At 39.0% G+C, this 17,515-nt stretch overlaps 3 protein-coding genes across 8 annotated transcripts; 1 reads left to right on the top strand and 2 right to left on the bottom strand.

Annotated features, from left to right (window-relative positions):
- Positions 1 to 1,744: 1,744 nt before the first annotated feature.
- On the bottom strand, positions 1,745 to 3,362 carry akap14 (A-kinase anchoring protein 14). The gene has a single exon (XM_053683690.1). It carries the CDS (start codon positions 3,017 to 3,019, stop codon positions 2,495 to 2,497), a length of 525 nt encoding a protein of 174 aa, XP_053539665.1. The 5' UTR covers positions 3,020 to 3,362; the 3' UTR covers positions 1,745 to 2,494.
- iho1 (interactor of HORMAD1 1) lies at positions 2,732 to 11,830 on the top strand. 4 transcript variants are annotated; one of them, XM_017480591.3, is made up of 8 exons: positions 4,218 to 5,099; positions 5,332 to 5,410; positions 5,485 to 5,641; positions 7,450 to 7,589; positions 7,804 to 7,849; positions 7,948 to 8,038; positions 8,649 to 8,743; positions 10,050 to 11,830. In XM_017480591.3, exons 2-8 carry the CDS (start codon positions 5,355 to 5,357, stop codon positions 11,100 to 11,102), a joined length of 1,638 nt encoding a protein of 545 aa, XP_017336080.1. In that variant the 5' UTR covers positions 4,218 to 5,099; positions 5,332 to 5,354; the 3' UTR covers positions 11,103 to 11,830. The 4 variants fall into 4 exon arrangements, with proteins under 4 accessions (XP_047014498.1, XP_047014497.1, XP_017336080.1 ...); XM_047158542.2 differs by lacking the exons at positions 4,218 to 5,099; positions 5,332 to 5,410 and adding an exon at positions 2,732 to 2,810; XM_047158541.2 differs by having other exon boundaries at positions 4,217 to 5,410.
- On the bottom strand, positions 11,557 to 16,941 carry kbtbd12 (kelch repeat and BTB (POZ) domain containing 12). 3 transcript variants are annotated; one of them, XM_047158540.2, is made up of 6 exons: positions 16,804 to 16,941; positions 15,236 to 16,445; positions 13,708 to 13,978; positions 13,265 to 13,415; positions 12,537 to 12,734; positions 11,557 to 12,095 (listed from the first exon to the last, which is right to left on the bottom strand). In XM_047158540.2, exons 2-6 carry the CDS (start codon positions 16,315 to 16,317, stop codon positions 11,926 to 11,928), a joined length of 1,872 nt encoding a protein of 623 aa, XP_047014496.1. In that variant the 5' UTR covers positions 16,318 to 16,445; positions 16,804 to 16,941; the 3' UTR covers positions 11,557 to 11,925. The 3 variants fall into 3 exon arrangements, with proteins under 3 accessions (XP_047014496.1, XP_017336078.1, XP_017336079.1); XM_017480589.3 differs by having other exon boundaries at positions 15,236 to 16,347; positions 16,804 to 16,939; XM_017480590.3 differs by having other exon boundaries at positions 15,236 to 16,344; positions 16,804 to 16,907.
- Positions 16,942 to 17,515: the final 574 nt, after the last annotated feature.

Genomic DNA, 17,515 nt, shown 5'->3' with positions numbered 1-17,515 from the left:
TTTGTAATCCCTACCCTCAGTTTTGCAAACCGTACCCTCAGTTTTGCAAACCGTACCTTCAGTTTTGCAAACCGTACCTTCAGTTTTGCAATCCGTACCCCCAGTTTTGTAATCCCTACCCTCAGTTTTGCAATCCGTACCCTCAGTTTTGTAAACCATACCCTCACTTTTGTAATCCGTACCCTCAGTTTTCCAATCCGTACCCTCGGTTTTGTATTTTTAGTTTTGTATTTGAATCAGTGCTTGCTTTCCATCAGGTTTGGTTCTGAAGAGAATGTTAAAAAAAAAAAAAACAACCCTAACCTTGTTTCAATACTGAAATCAGATGTGGTTGAAACATAATTCTTGATCAATATTTGATTAATGCTTTTAACCAGCCAATGAGAGCCTGCTTTACTGTGAGTTACTCAGACCTATAGGAGCACAAATAAATATTTTGTTATCTTTGTCTTTGTTTCACTGTTTCTTAAAAAAAAAAAAAATTGTGGATGTTTTGAGAATATTACAAAAAGCTACATGTAAACCTATAGATCCTGTCTTGCCTTTTGCCCCAGCAGTGGTGTAATATTGAGCTTTCATAATTGTTTGTTTTAAATACCTGCCAAATGGTTTCATTTATTTGATGTTGTAAAAAAAAACATATACAGTACCAGTAATATTTCTAAAGATTTAGAAATTTACATTACATTCTGTTCAGAATTGAGTTATGTTAATACAGACATTTATATTGTGCATATATTCAGACTTTAGACATAACTACAGACTTAAGGTCTATTAAGACTGTTACAGTTTGGTCTGTTTGGATGTAAGTTCATTATTCTTGTGTGATATTGACTTAAGAGAGGAGCAGTATTAAGTCAAGTGCACCTGTCTAATAGTTTGATTTAACCACAAAGTGGTATGTCTCTGTAATTTAATGCTGTAAATATGCTAGGAAAAAACTAGGAAATGCAGTTCAAGGCCAATATTAAATACATAAATTATGAGATTTTTTTTTGTCCGCTATGGTGCCTTTGTGTTCTGGAGACTATTATTAATGAATAGTATTTAAATGTTTTCCCCCCTCCATCCTCCACCAGCAAAGACATCATTTTAATCTGAGACATTGCTTATGTAGAGAGTTTTTATGGATAAAATGATGAACAACAGTTACTTTAAGTAAGCAGTAGCACACATGAGTGCTTAGTCAGCTTATCATTTAAATTGCTCTCATATTTTATTTATAGGAGAACATATTGAAGTAACAAAAACATTGGCATTATTTTATTACTTTGACATATCAAAATAGTGAATTTAAAATGTGATTTAAAAAAAGGCTATATCCCACATACACATTAGAATTTCATGACCTTCATTAAGCATAAAAAAAACAACACCACACAAAATAAAAGGATGTGCTGGATCTAGTGCTATTTTATTTGCTTGTGTGACCTCAGAGGTGTGTGCTACAAGCAAATAATTTGCATAATGTGAATGTTGCAACCAGAAATTCATTATTATAATTTCAATTTTACACCTACACCCTATACAGAGTTTACCGTAAACAAAACTAGTTGGTGATTCTGTTCAAAGTGAACAATGCTACCATGCACAGAGTTACAAAAAGAGCATTTATCCCTATAAACCCATTTTGTTTTCTTTATATTTTGATAGAATTTTTTCATGTGGAAAATTATAGGGGCACACGCAGGGTAGCACGTTCGCCTCACACCTCCAGGGTCCGGGGATCGAGTCCCACCGTGGCCCTGTGTGTGCGGAGTTTGCATGTTCTCCCCGTGCTGCGGGGGTTTCCTCCGGGTACTCCGGTTTCCTTCCCCAGTCCAAAGACATGCATGGTAGGCTGATTGGCGTGTCTAAAGTGTCCATAGTGTATGAATGGGTGTGTGAATGTGTATGTGATTGTGCCCTGCGATGGACTTGCACCCTGTCCAGGGTGTACCCTGCCTTGTGCCCGATGCTCCCTGGGATAGGCTCCAGGTTCTCCTGTGACCCTGAAAAGGAGTAAGCTGTAGAAGATGGATGGATGGATGAAAAATTATAGGCTATGATCACAGAACATGGACACCTTGCTAAAATACAGTGTATACAATGGTGCATATAAATGAGAAGGATTACTGTATATTGAGGGCCCACGGGTAAAAACTAGGCTTACAATAGAGTTTAAGTTCGACTTTCAGCCTCTGGCTGAATTTATCAATATTCATTATTCTCTAATAGTTGAAACCTCAACGGGTCAGAGCTGTTTTGGTGGCACAAGGGGAACCTACACAATATTGTGCACATGGTTTTAATGATATGGCTGATCAGTGTATGTATTTATATTTATTTCAATAGATTTTATAACAAGCACAATGCAGAGTTTAATGTTACGTTAAATGTTATAATTAATGAAAAATACAATTAATGCAATCTAATAAAATCAAAATGTTGGTTTTGTATCAGTTTAAATCACAGGCTTGGCTTTAATTCTTTAAACCACGTTGACACTTCAGTTTTAAAAAGTGATGGTATCCATAAGCAGTGCCTTGCTTTCAATAACGTCCTTCAGCCATTTTTCTCGGAATCTGGTTTTTCCTGGAGTATGCACCGTCTCGCTGGATTCTACCTGAAACCTGACTCGCACAGGCATCGTGCTTGGTTTGGTAGAGGAGGTGCTGAAGGTGAAGTAGACCGACGCTGTGCTGTGAGGTACAGGGCAGCGGCGGCTCGGCATGCTCCACAGCGCCCTGTAGTGGAACTGTTTCTCAAACTCCAGCTCATTCTCCTGCAGGAACTGGACGCTGAACAACCACCTCGGCTCCACCTCCCAGGTGCTCATATACTGCTCGATTTGGGTTTTTCCTACACTGATTGTAAAGTCTTTGCAAGCGACCCAGTCGATGTTCCTGATCTTGAAATCCAGCTGGTTGCTGTCCGGTGTTGGCGCGCGAGTCAGCGTGCACTGAGCGCCGTCTAACACACTCTTAACGAGCTCAGAGGCTCTGAGATCCAGCAGATCATCTCCTGGTTTAGTATCCATTGAGTTATGTCATTAATTTGAAAGGATCCTCAATTATGCTGGAAATGTCCTTATGGAAAAATCAACATGCGGTCTATGGGCGTCGCTACGCATTAATAACATCCGGGACCGCTCTTGGCATAAACAGACATTGCCATGGCAACGCCCAACAAGTACTTGAATATATTGTTGGGGGTTTTTTTTCTTCCCCTTTACATGTAACTGCACATTCATACAGTTATCTAATGTAACTGCACATTCATAAGTAATCTATTGTAATCTAATACAGTTATCTTAATCCAATCATGTAGCAGCAGCAAAATGCTTTTTATATATCATTTATATATACTCAGCAAAAAAAAGAAAGGTCCCTTGTTCAGGAGACTGTATTTTAAAGATAATTTTGTAAAATCCAAATAAGCTTTACAGATCTTTATTGAAAAGGGTTTAAACAACGTTTTTCATGCTGTTTCAGTGAACCATAAACAATTATTGCACATGCACCTGTGGAACAGTCCTTAAGACCCAAACAGTTTACAGGTGATAGGTAATTAAGGTCACAGTTACAATAACTTAGGACACTAAAGATACCTTTCTACTGACTGTGAAAAACACCAGAAGAAAGATGCCTAAGGTTCCTGTTTACCTGCGTGAACATGCCATAGGCCTGCTGCAATGAGGCATGAGGACTGCAGATGTGGTCAGAGCAATAAAAGGCAATGTCTGTAATGTAAGACGCCTAAGTCTACAGGGAGACAGGAAGGACAGCTGATCGTCCTTGCAGTGGAAAATTACATGTAACCATGTAACCATGTATATATTGTTACTATACTAAATTGGTGGATTATCACACAGCATCAAAACAGTGTAAAACTTTTTACTTCAAATGCATTTCACTTGGTAAATACACTCACTTTATTGTCCACTTTATTAGGAACACCTGTACACCTGCCAATAATGTGGCAGCAGTGCAGTGCACTAAATCATACTGCAGATATGGGCCAGCAGCTCCGGGTAATGTCCAACCATCAGAATGGAGGGGGGAAAAAAGTGATTTCAGTGATTTTGATTTTGGCAAGATTGTTATTGCCAGATGGGCTAGTGGGAGTATTTCTATAGCTGCTGATTTCCTGGGATTTTCACGCAGAACAGTTTCTAGAGTTTACTCAGAATGGTGCAATAAAGAAAAAGCATCCAGTGAGCTGCAGTTCTGCATACAGAAACACTTTGTTGATCGGAGAGGTCAATAGAGAACGGCCAGACTGGGTTAGCTGACAGAAAGGCTACAGTCACTCAGATAACAACTCTAAAGTTGTGGTTAATAGAAAAGCTCACCAAAACTGCACAGCTGAAGATTAGAAAAATGTAGCGTGGTTTGATGAATCCCGATTTCTGCTGAGGTACACAGAGGGTAAGGTCAGAATTTGGCACCAACAGCATAAATCCATGGACCCAACCTGCCTTGTGTTAGCAGACCAGGCTGGTGTAGGTGGTGTAATGGTGGCTCCTTATGGCTACTTCCAGCATGATAATGCTCCGTGTCACAAAGTAAAAGTCGTCTCAAACTGGTTTCATGAACATGACAATGAGTTCAGTGTTCTTCCGTGGCTTTTCTAATCACCGGATCTGAATCCAGTAGAACCGCTTTGGGATGTGGTAGAATGGGAGATTCACAGTATAAATTGTGTGATGCAATCATGTCAACACAAACCAGAATCTCAAACGAATGTTTCCAACATCTTGGGGAAGCCATTTCACGAAGAACTGGGGCTGTTTTGTGGGAAAAGGGAGGCCCTACCCAGTACTAGCACAGGGTTCCTAATAAAGTGCTCGGTGATTGTAAGCTGTATGTACTTATCTGTTTCACTCACTTTCTGAATTATTAAATATACAGTATTTTAAATGTTGAATTTGAGGTATGGAAAGAGCAAAGTCAGGATGCCCAGTGTTACATGGACCAAACATTCTCAGCATGCTGTGACCTTTAATCAGCTGGAGTGAGTTGCGCGCGCGCATAGCGCTGATTTGAAGCTACTTCAGGCGTCACAGACTTTCAACAAGCTGCTGTCATTAAACAGCGGTTATTTTAAACATACCTTGTGTGAGTTTTCAGAACAGTCTAATGGTATAGTGGGCCAAAAATACTGTATTAGCAAGCATGGGCGGACTAAACAGCAAACTAACTAGGTTATATAAACGAGATAAATAGCGTGAAAACCGAACTGTAGCTAACGCTAGACTGCTAATACTAGTATCGCATTGCTAGCTAACTAGTTTAACCGACTTATAACGAGAATTATCACATAGCTATTCATTCAATATTTTCTTTATAGTAATTGTACAGCAACACGGAAGCATGAAGCCGAACATTTGGAATGTAAAGGATATTTTGAACGTCCCAATGAACTCTGTGTAAGTCTGAGTTTTACAGCTTGTATATTTATGGATAGTAACGCAGACTATTAATCAGGTGTCTTATTTCATAGGAGTGCAAGACCAGGTAAGGGAGGTGCCACCAGTGACTACTCGAGCCTGCCTGACTCTCAGTTTCTGTTTGGGTCTCAAACCTGGCCTGAAAATTCTCAAAGCTTTTCCCAGGAGATAAGTGGACAGTCCAGAGGCTCTCAACAGGCCTCACAGGAGGTACAATTCAATATCTATGATCTCTTTCTCTGTAGAAGTTACTTGAAAGCAGGTGCACTTTGTGTTTTCATTATGCACCAATTATAACTGCATGGGATGTACTATGAAGTCTTCTCTTCATGTGGTGCAAACATTCTGCTCATATTTTCATAAAGTGAATCAATTTATTTGTTAATCTGTTTCACTTTATGTGTAATAAATCTAGAATATTTGAAAGTTCCACTTTTTGAATTAAATTATGGGAAAACATGAACTTTTCCTCGATATTCAAATTTTTTGAGATGCACCTGTACACTATGCACTTATACACTATGTAGTTATGCACTCAACCATGTAGTGTATGAATTTTATAAGTGTGACAGAGGGCTCGGTCATGAGTGTGGGAGCACTACATTTACACACACACATCCACTCCATTACAGCACCTAGTATTCCCATTCAGTCTCCCAACAAAGTACTTACCAGGCCCAACTTTGCTTTGCTTCCTGCCATACCACTCTAACACTCTAAAGCAAAGTTGGGCCTGGTTAGTACTTGGTTGGGAGACTGAATTTGAATACTAGGTGCTATAATGGAGTGGATGTGTGTGCGTGTTATGTATGCAACTGGTGTGTTAACCTGCCCTAGTGTGCACCCAAGGGTAGGGAAAACTGGAAAACGGGTGGATAGTGGATTATGTGTGTGTGTGTGTGTGTGTAAATGTAGTGCTGCCGCAATTGTGACGGAGCCCTCTGTCACATTAAGGTTATTTTTTCATTCAACATCGGAGTCTGATAGTCCCTCCCCATCTGCTACGTAATTTAAAGCTGCGACAGGTGAGTACATGAAGTGTCCAACATCCCACACTTTGTTTTTTCGGTTTATTAAGTTCATCATCCGGGTATTTAAAGAGTACTTTTTCTATTTGTGATTTTCAGTGTTAACACAATACTCACACTATACTAAAAAATGGCATAGAATAGTGCATAAGTACATGAATTGGGATGCACCTTAGGTGATTAGAAAAAACAACTGTCCACTTTGGGTGAGCCTATGCCAAAGACAGCCTCAGGTTCCTGTTCTTGGCTGACTGGAGTGGACTGGTCTTCTGCTGTTGTAGCCCAGCCATTTCAAGGTTCGATGTTTTGTGAATGCTGAGATGCATTTTGTGCTTGTAAAGAATGATTATTTGTGTTACTGTTTCATTCCTTGCAACTCGAACCAATCTGGCCGTTTTCCTCGGACCTGTCTTACCAACAAGGCGTTTCCACCCACAGAACTACCACTCACTTAATGTTTTTTGTTTTCCACATCGTACTGTGTAAACTCTAGAGACTGTTGCATGTGAAATTCAGGAGATCAGCAGTTTCTGAACTACTCAAACCAGCCCTTCTGGTAACAACATCCATGCCACGATCAAAGTCATAGGGATCATGCTTTTTTTCTTCATTCTGATGTTTGTGAAGCTCTTGACCTGTATCTGCATGATTTTTTGCATTGTGCTGCTGCCACATTATTGGCTGATTTAGATAACTGCATTAAGGTACAGGAGTTCCTAATAAAATGGACAGTGAGTGTACACTTGCATTTGGTCAAGTTATGATAAGGCATATCTTTCAGATTATAAATTCTTTCAGATTCTAACTTTATCACTTTGTTCTTGCAGTTTGCTTTTTGTAGTTTTTTTTCCTGCAAAAAATTCAATTTGTGGATAATAGTGAAAGCCACATTAGCAAAAAGCTACAATGTAAATCTAAAACCTTTTGGAGAACTGTTCAAATTAAAAATCTGCGCAGTGTTTTGAGTTTATGTTACCTCATTTTTGACAGATGTATGAAACGAAGGTGTCAACCAACTATCACTCCAAGCCTGTACTGTTTTGTGATAGCAAAGTAACCAACATTTTGGGTGGTAGAGCCATGGGTATTTTAGACAGATTTGAAGAGGAGAAGAGAAAAGCTAAAGAGATGTAAGTACACCTATTCATATCTGTTCCTTATGCTCCTTGGGGGGGAAAAAAAAGAAAAGAATATTTGGTATGTCTAAGGACGCAGATGATTTGTTGTGAAAACATAGTGCGTCACATGGTATAAAAGATGTAAAATGCCTTTCACTTTTAAGTCTGTAGTTTTTGTAATGTAAACATTTAAAGCATGTGCTGTAAATTATGCTGATTTATACAGTGAAATTCTGGTTGGAGTCCGGCAGTTGCATGAAAGCCTGGAAAATGTAAGTGATAAAGGCAGAATTACAGCCTATGTAGGTCTTTAATTTGGATTACATTAGTTTTTTGTATAGTTTTATTTATCTATGTATGTCTGTTTCAGATCAAAAAGACTTTTCTGAACTGTATTGATGGAAGTTGTGATATAACCCGAGCAGCAGTGGCTGAAGGAATGGATCATTTCAGAAAAACAAGTAAATATTATTTTCAATTAATATTTCCTGTGTTTTGTATGTCTCTATCTTAATACCGTGGATTACAGTTTACTCTTTTGCTAATGCAACACATTAAGACCTTGGATCTCTTTTGTCCAGCAGAGGGCAAAAATGTGGAAAATCATTGAACAGTTTTTATTATTGTTTGTTTTTGAGTTGTCCATCCATTCAAGATCCTTGTTAGAGTTATATCTCAAGAATGAGCAGTTTGTAAGTTTAATGAAAAGTTTGTAGATTTTATATGGAATTATCATTGAAACCTGCAGATGTGTTGAATAGATTTTTCAATAGAACCAAACAGTGTCAAGGTCACAGCAAGGTGAAATGTCTGAAATAGAATTACTTGAATAGCTTCCTTCCTTGTTTGTCATACAGAGTTACTTACACCTTCATGTTGAGGAAGTCAATGCCCATTTTCTGGCTAAATAAGAAGAACTAGGTGGAGGCATCCCCATCAATGCCATTTTTATCACGTTCTAATTTTATTTATTTGTTTGTTTGTTTATTTATTTTAATTGTTCCTTCTTCATGTTTATTGTTTTTGTGTGTGTGTGTGTGTTTTTTTTTGTCAATATCATTTGCATTACAGTTCAGGATCATTTTGCCACCATAAAGGAACACATAGCAAGTCAGACTGAACTGCTAATGAGCCAAACGCGTAAAGAGATGGACAATGAGACTAAGGTAAACAAAATCTGAAACAGACTCTAAGTTATACTTATGATTTATTTGGAATGATGATTAAAGGATCCTGTGTTTCTTACATTTAAAGGGCTCATTCTTGTCAAATATGTTTTGCTCTGCAAAAAAAATTTAATTCCTGCTATTCTCCAGTGCTAGTTTTGCCATTATTGTAGAACTACTGAACCAGGCAGCTTCTTCAAAGAGCTTAGCACTTTCATCAGAGAGTGTTACTCTATTCATTTTAGTTGAATTGTAAACAATCTTCAGTGACGGCACAACTTGCTTTACTTGAGATCACTTGGTAAGCACTGTTTCCAGGAGTTGGCATTTGTATATATATATAAAAAAAAAAGTTGTTCAAAGTCCTTAGCTGTTCAAATGATATACAATTATTTATTATTGCTAATTCGCTGCAGTTGATCTTACAGATCAGAAAGGATTTGGGATTAAGGCTTGGTCTTATATTAAAGGCAATTTCTACTGTGTTTTTAAAATGTTAAAAAAAAAGAATCGTTTTATCTAAGACATAAAAGTAAACCACAAAGCATTAGATTGCTTCCCAATATGTTGATTGTCTTTTATTACAAATAATAATTTTTTCAAAATTCATTGCCACAAATGTGTACCTCTACATCAAACCTAAATTTAAACAAGTAAGGAGTGCATGTTGTTATAAAACAAATAATTCCTTGCAGGGTGTGCGGCACAAAGTGGAGGGATTTTACCACCGGAAGGGAATTATTTTCTTCTTCTTAAGTGTTTTATTCTTGTTATATCCACAATTGCAGTTTTTATGTTGTTAAGAAATTAATGATTTGTATATGTTTATGGTTACATTTAATGTTGTACAGTGTCCCCAAGACAAGTTAATTCCTGTTATCATTTATATTACAACAGCTGGAAACAGTTGTGCCTTCACCACCCTCTCTGTTTTCTCTCTATTGAAATTTAATAAGACAAAAAAGTTTACTGGAATCCCGAAAGCGCAAAGGCTTCTGTCCTGAAGACGGAAGACTTAATGACCGCAAAGTGCTTACATCCAAGCCTCCCTCCATAAATGTGAAATAAACTTCACCCTGCCAACAATTAGGCCTTTTTATTTGTTAAATAACACTGATTTTTTTCCCCTCAATTATTATGAGATTTGTACTGCATCTGCCATACAAGTCCTTGTGAATGAGCTGTTAAAATAGAATGACCTCACACATTTGAATGAGTGCAAAGCACACATGAATTACCAATCAGACTAGTTTGTTTTTATATCAGTATAGTTTGACTGAGGCTTGTTTATTTCCTCATGGCCCAGACATCATTAGCTCTGAAAGACTTCAGCTCACTTGTGCTCAGCCTCCAGCGGGACTTGGAATTACTAAAAGTGGAACAAAGCAAGGCGCAGCGTCTGCTTGGAGAGATTTTGTCTCTGCTTGGCACAATAATGACTGCTCGCTCCACTGGAGCTCATCACGGACCTGTCCGAATGATCGACAACACTGTTCAGACATCACCTGGTTTGGTAGCGCAGTTCTGTGTTGTTTCAGAAGAAAGGCGTTATTATGAAGGTCTGAAGCTGTGCAGTGAAGCATTTAATTTCTCAGAGGGAAGAGTAGACCAGAGTATTTGTCCTGTTAAAAAAACATCTCTAGAGAAACCTAACAGAGGAGCATCTTTCCAGGCCATAGGCACTCAGCATTTTGAGAAGCAACGGCACATAGGAACGGAGAGGTCTGACCCCAATGGCTGGCAAAAGTCTTACCATCTGCACTCCGTTACAACCAGTTCTCCAAGCCCAGTGGCTTCTAGCACTGTCACTGCTCTTGTACAGGATCCTAAGAATTACATGGTTGGAAGCCCTGTACATGTAGAACCAGTAAAGTCTTTGAACGATACGAATAAGAGCAAATCAGCAACCTGGATTGAGGTGCCCAGAGAGAAAAAAGTGCCTAAGCGAGCACAGAGATATCAGACCTTCAAGAAAAAGAAGAGAGCTTTGATTCTGCCACAGAGACGCCCTAATCAAGGGATGACTTTGAATAATACGTTTGAAGATAGTCAACATGATGAAGACCAAGAAAACAGGGGGTCTCAGTCAGCGGTCAGTGCCTATCAGAAAACCAGCAAAGCTGTTTCAGAGAACCGTTTACCACTGCAGCAGCAAAGCACAACTAGACTGATGAATATTAGTGAATGTGGACAGCACCTGAATCCTTGGTCCTGGTCCCAGAGCAGCAACAGTTCGCAGGTGACTGTGGAATACCAGCGAGCTGAATGGGAGACAGCGAAGCCTGAGCAAAAAGCCAATACTATACAGAGACCGAGAGTTACTTGGCAGCTCTTTGACTTCATCAGTGACTCTGATTAATTTGATGCGAGTTACACGAAAGATCATTTTAAGACACAAAGCAATTTTTTTTTTGATTAGGACTTGGATCAGAATGTTTTTGTTGTTTTTCTGTAAAACACTGGCAAAGTTTGAGTTCTTTGTAGTTCTCTAGTGCATTTCTTCTGCTTCCCATGCACACACAGGCATGTTTACTGTTGCCTTACATAATAGCAAAAATTATTTCTTACTAATTAGAACTTATTTCCTACATGATTTTCGAAATATTTTGGTTTCTGTTGCTAGTCAATCAATATTAGAGCTCAGGTCAAAGTGTGGGGGGGACGGGACCTTTTTTGTTTTGTATTGCTATGGATGTACAAACATGGCTACAGTAATATTTAGACAACTAAGTCACAGTGTCAGATGTGCAACAGAACATACGGTGCATAAAATATTGTTACAAAGAAAGCATCTCTGTAATACAGCTGACGAATTAATTCATAGCGCATGCTTATATTTAATGCAAGTGAAGAAATCATTAACAGAGCATGTGAATATTCTCTGTAATCTGTTACATTCACATGTCATAAGAGTTGTATACCAAAAAAAAAAATATATCTCAACGATTATTATTTTTTGAAAATGCAGTTCTAAATAGGCCATCAGTCTACGGTCAGTCTAAGAAGAATAAATCGACACTTGTATTGTATCAACATATTTCACATGTTCAGTTCAGCCTTAAGTGAATAAAACACAACGTCCTTGTACAGCTGTGGAGATCTCAATTTTGTGAAATGCTTATATGTGCAAATTGTCAAATTTTGTGATTGCATTTGCTTTTGTCATACATGGATAGTTTTTGTTATTCATCCACCAAGTCAGCTGGAGGGGGTATGAGTCTTCGTGGGTTAAGGTTCGCCACCAGACACACGTCATAACTGTCGTGCATCACAGCCTGTTTAACCACCACAGTCCACACATTCTCCCATGGATCCAACTGCAGGATATCCTTGGTGATGATGTCATGGCGGTCTAAGAAGAATTTTATCATTATAGTTGTGTGTGTGTGTGTGTGTGTGTGTGTGTGTGTATATGTGTATATATATGTGTGTGTGTGTATATATATATATATATATATATATATATATATATATATATATATATATATATATATATATATATATATATATATATATATATATACACACACACGTGTATATGTGTATATATATGTGTGTGTGTATGTATGTATGTATGTATGTATATATATATATATATATATATATATATATATATATATATATATATATATATATATATATATATATATATATATATATATATAACAAAAAAAAATGTATGTGTGTGATTTTTAAAAATATATCTAAGTTAAATTGTTGTTGAGTGTTGTTTATATGGACATAAAATGAGAGGTTACAGCTAGATGAATGTTGCATGGTGTGGTATATCTACCTGCTCCTTTATAGTATCCACAAGCATATAGTTTTCCATCCACCACCCCAGCATTTGGTGCATTGCTTCGCAGTGACAAAAGTGGCCAGGGTAAGGGAGGACCATCCCTCCAGAAATCGCCATCAGGGTTGTAGATTTCTACTGCATCAAGACAGCGGCGTGACTGTCCGCGATCTACACCCTCACATCCAATACCACCTGCAGGGCAGATGCAGAACTTGACATAGGAACAGAAATTTGAGATATGTTTAATTTAGTGTGTAAGATGTAATATGGCATAGTTTCAGTTTAACTTGACCCTTTCTCTTAGTAAAATTGTGTTAATCCTACAAGAACCAAGGAGTAAACAAATTAACTTCAAAACAAGTATTATGTAAAAGGTGGATATTTTTCATCACAAACAATATTGACACCGCTTATAAATTTAATTCTAAAAATGCAGTATTTATCATTGGCATTTGCTGGCACTTAGCATAACAAACATAGCAAGACAACAGCCCAAACAGTATTAAGTTACTGCACTGTTGCGCTGTGCTTTTAAACCACTCCTAATTACTTCGGGCGGGGAAGTGTTTTTTTTTTTTCCATATATGTGGTATTTATTTTCAAATAAGTGGCATTTGAATTGAATATGTTGCTTTTATGTTTGTTGCCAAGTTTTACACTGGCTTCCCAGTAGATTGCTAAAAATAAATGCACTTAATATTCAAAGGCTTTTTGCTTCTCACCTATAACATAAATCTCCCCATTGAGGGCCACTGCACTGCAGCGATATTTGGAATATTTCATAGGACAGAGCTCATTCCACTTGTTGTTCTCTGGGTCATACACAAGCAGGCGGTTACTCATACGGTCAGGCTCCTCATCCGCATGATATGTCTGTCGTTCACAAGACGAGTCACAACAGGTGCAGTTAAACAAAACAAGAAAAAGAGAGAGACAGAAACTGAGTAGGGTTACAAACAAACACAATTACTGTTCTCGCTCGGTGTAATTTGATTTCATGTTGAGGTTATACGATCCTAGTTGTGCTTCTAGAAAAGCCAAGCAATGCCCATTTTAGTGCTGCCTTTACTCTAACATTCACTTATTAATGGCTAATACAAGGACTCTTCAGGACCAGCTATACAATGTCCGATTGGAAACCTTAAAACAATGGGTATTCTCTAACCTGTGGTGTCCTTCCTCCAAGGACATAAAGGCAGTTTTTCATCCGGACAACACTGTGATGGGCCAAGGGCATTGGTAAAGGGGCGGCACTGCGCCAAGGGCCGCCCTGTAAAGACCAGCGTGCAACACTGTTGGTGATGAGGTACTGATTCTTCAGCATCATCTGACCCCCTATTAGGTACAGGTTATCACCCAGGGAACTCAGGGCATATGAGTCACGGTATTCTGCTGAGCTCAGGTGCTTCCAGCTACCCTGAGCTTCCTCATTATATCTTAAAAAAAAAAAGTTAAATGGAAAATATTTAAGTACAATTAAACAATTATTTCTGCAATATACTCTCAAAAGACGTGTAATGATATGGAGATTGCGATAATATAATGCTTTTTTTAAAAAAAATTTTTTTTTACTGATTTAAAAAAAAAAGATTTTATTTTGCCTTTGGCTGCGTAAAAATCATTTTTAATACTCTGTCCCACCAGATTAATCTCCTGAAATACTTTGTAAATAATTGAAAAATGAGCAGTTACAACAGGAGAAATGAATTGTGCAACGCAGAGCCTAATTCATATATGGTCAGATCATCCTTAGTAGGCTTTGCTAGTAGTAGGCCAGTTACTCAATTATGACTATGTTCCAATGAACTATCCATACCTACACTTTACAATCATACTAATTTTGGACCTGTTTACATAATATTTGCTGTACAATGTTAGTTTAAACAAAGATCGAGGTAGATTACTAAAGATGCAGTTTTGTTTCGGAAAAAACCCCCCAGACATTTTGTTTCACATACACTCCCTGACCACTTTATTAGTAACAACTGTACCTCTGTTCATTCATGCAATTATCCATTCATGTGGCAGCAGCACACTGCATAAAGTCACACAGATACAGGTCAAGAGTTTCAGTTAATGTTCACATCAAAACATCAGGACATAACAGGCTACGCTTTCCCAATCTACAGCTGTCCAGTGAGCCTGTTCTTGGCTGACAGGAGTGGAACCTGATTTGGTCTTCTGTTGTTGTAGGTCATATACCTCAATTTTTGGCATGTTGTACATTCTGAGATGCTCTTCTTTTCACCACGGTTGTAAAGAGTTACCATAGCCTTCCTGACAGCTCAAATTAGTCTAGCCATTCTTGTCTGACCTCTCTCTTTAACAAAGCATTTTTGCCCACGGAACTACTGCTGATTGGACTTTTTTGCATCATTCTATGTAAACTCTAGAGACTGTTGTGTGTGGAAACCCCAGGAGATTAGCAATTTCTGAACTACTGAAACCACCCCATCTGGTACCAACAACCATGACACTGTCAACGTCACATCCCCCCCCCCCCCCCCCATTTTCTCCCAAATTGTTGTGAACATTACATGATGCACTTGACCTGCATCTGTATGAATTTATTCATGGAACTGCTCACACATGATTGGATAATTGCATGAATAAGCAGAGGTACCAGTGTTCCTAATAAAGTGGACGTGTGGAGTGTGTGTGGACGTTAAATTATTGTAGCACTTGAGCCTTACTTGAAAATCTCCACATTCTTCTCCTTTTGTCTTGCCAACCTTCGTGGCCCTAACTCTCCAGCAACAACAATATCATTGCGTTCCGTGACAACCCCAGCGCATACATATCCAAGGGCATCACCGTATCGAGGGGAAGTGATGAAAAATGTGCGCCCAGTTGTGGGAGCGTAACAGAAGCTGCGGTCTGAAAAGCTTCCATAGCGTGAGCGTATTCCTCCGTTATCATTGCCAATGCATAGCAGTAGATCGGTCGTTTCCATGCCATAACGTAGCTTCAGCCGTCGGGCTGGAGCCTCTGGATGCAGACCTGCCGCTTCAATTGCATCCTCCATCATCTGTAGACATTCTGCATCAGCCAGCAGTGCTGTGTTGCGGCGCAGTGTCTCCTTCAGGTAGCTGACACTCACCAGTGGAAGGCGTACCTTCTGTAAGAGTTCTGGCAGCTGACTGGCACGATTTTCCTCCCCCAGACTCACTCCAACTGAGCAATGTTTCACCCATCGCAGCACTACGTCAAGAATGGTTTCCTCTCGGGTGACATTAAGGTCATCTGAAGCTAGCAACGCCCCAAGTTGATAGGCTTCCAGCTCCAGCACCTCCTCGCTCATACACACCTCTGTGAAGTGCTGCCGGAGGTAACGCTGAGCCTGGTCTACTAATTCTTCAGCTCCCAAATCGCGTGCATAGTAATAGATCCCCAGGCAGTTGGAGGCATCCATGTTGTCTGTCATATAGATTTGGCAGCGCTTAAAGACATCATCCATCTGCAAGAGGAATGCGGCGACTGAGATACCCTGTACGTTGTCAGGGGAAAGTGGAAGCTTGGAGCTGTACATGTATTCCAGTAAGAGGGCTAAGCTTTGAGCTGGCATGTCTCTCAGTACCACCTGGCGGTTTACACTCTCACGCAGGCCACAGGTAAACATGACCCGGAAATATGGGCTGAACGCAGCAAGAACTGACCGGTGACATGGGAAGCTGAGGCCTTCCGCAATAAGTACCACATCTGTTAACTGCTCCGCTTCACGCATGTGATTCAGCTGTTCCAACAGCATCAGACCATGCTTAGCTCTCAGATCCATTCTGCTTCTTGATGAGGATTTGTTTTTCTTCTTTAAAAAAAAAAAAAAAAGTTTCACCTTAATCAAGGGTTTCCTTTAAACTACAGACAGTCTGGAAGTCATCTTTTAAAAAGTCAGGGACAGGTTATCTGGCAAAGTACAGAGCAAGACACAAGCTCAGCTTGTGCAGTTATTTGAGAGGGAACATCTGTGACAATCTATTAGTGCATGTTGTTTAAATGTCAAAGCACAGACACTGAACTATTCATAACACGTTTCTAACTTTTCATGCATGATCATGTGCTGTATTTTTAATGCACATTAAAAAAATTATATTTAATTATAAGTAAAACCCTGTCAAATACCACCAATGTTTAGTCAATACGTAACAAGCCTTCCGGTTAAATACAGATCACTGTCACTGCAGTTTCAAGTTCAGTATTACTACGAGGTGAGAGAAATATTAATTAAACCGATAAGATTAGGACATGCATTGATGAGTCGTACCAGAGATCTTGCTTGCAGTGTTCTTTGCCTTCAACAGGCAAGTCGTCCATTACATACACTTCATACACACACACACACTGTGTCTGTGACAGTGCAATGAGAAGGAGGGAGAGTGAGAGAAATCTGTTTACTGAACCCTCTGTGCCCAATGCTAAGCAACATGGCTAATAATAGACCATGATGTTTCAAATAACCAATGGGGGGGATCAGAAGAAACAAGATATTTTCTGAGGAGAAATGGATGAAAGCTGCAGTCTGTTCAAGAAGCTTTGTGTTAATATTTAGTGAAAATTTAAACAAACGGACAGTGTTTCTGTTCTTGTTGTTTTTCCTCACGTTTCAATGTGTGGAATGGCCCTTCAGGCTGCTGGGTATGTGGGGATTAGATTTCACCCCATCATGCTGTTAAAGTGATGTCAGGCCCTGCACTTGTGCATTCAGTTCTTAAAGGACCATCTCATGCGAAATCAGTAGTTGGTGTACTAACTGTGAAACAAATTGGAAGTATGACCTAAGGGCTTTGGAATATGGATGTAAATAGGGGTGTCTCCCTTAAATAAAGGATAAAGAGAAAGACAAGCTAATACACGCATACTCTACATGGCCAGTATGTGGACACCCGACCATCACACCCATATGTGCCCATTCCAAAACCATTGGCATTACCACAGATTTAGTCCTCCCTTTACTGCTATAACAGCCTCTGTTCTTC

Source organism: Ictalurus punctatus, chromosome 11, assembly GCF_001660625.3.
Source record: "Ictalurus punctatus breed USDA103 chromosome 11, Coco_2.0, whole genome shotgun sequence".
Lineage (NCBI taxonomy): Eukaryota > Metazoa > Chordata > Actinopteri > Siluriformes > Ictaluridae > Ictalurus > Ictalurus punctatus.
This window is presented reverse-complemented; position numbering and strand designations above follow the sequence as displayed.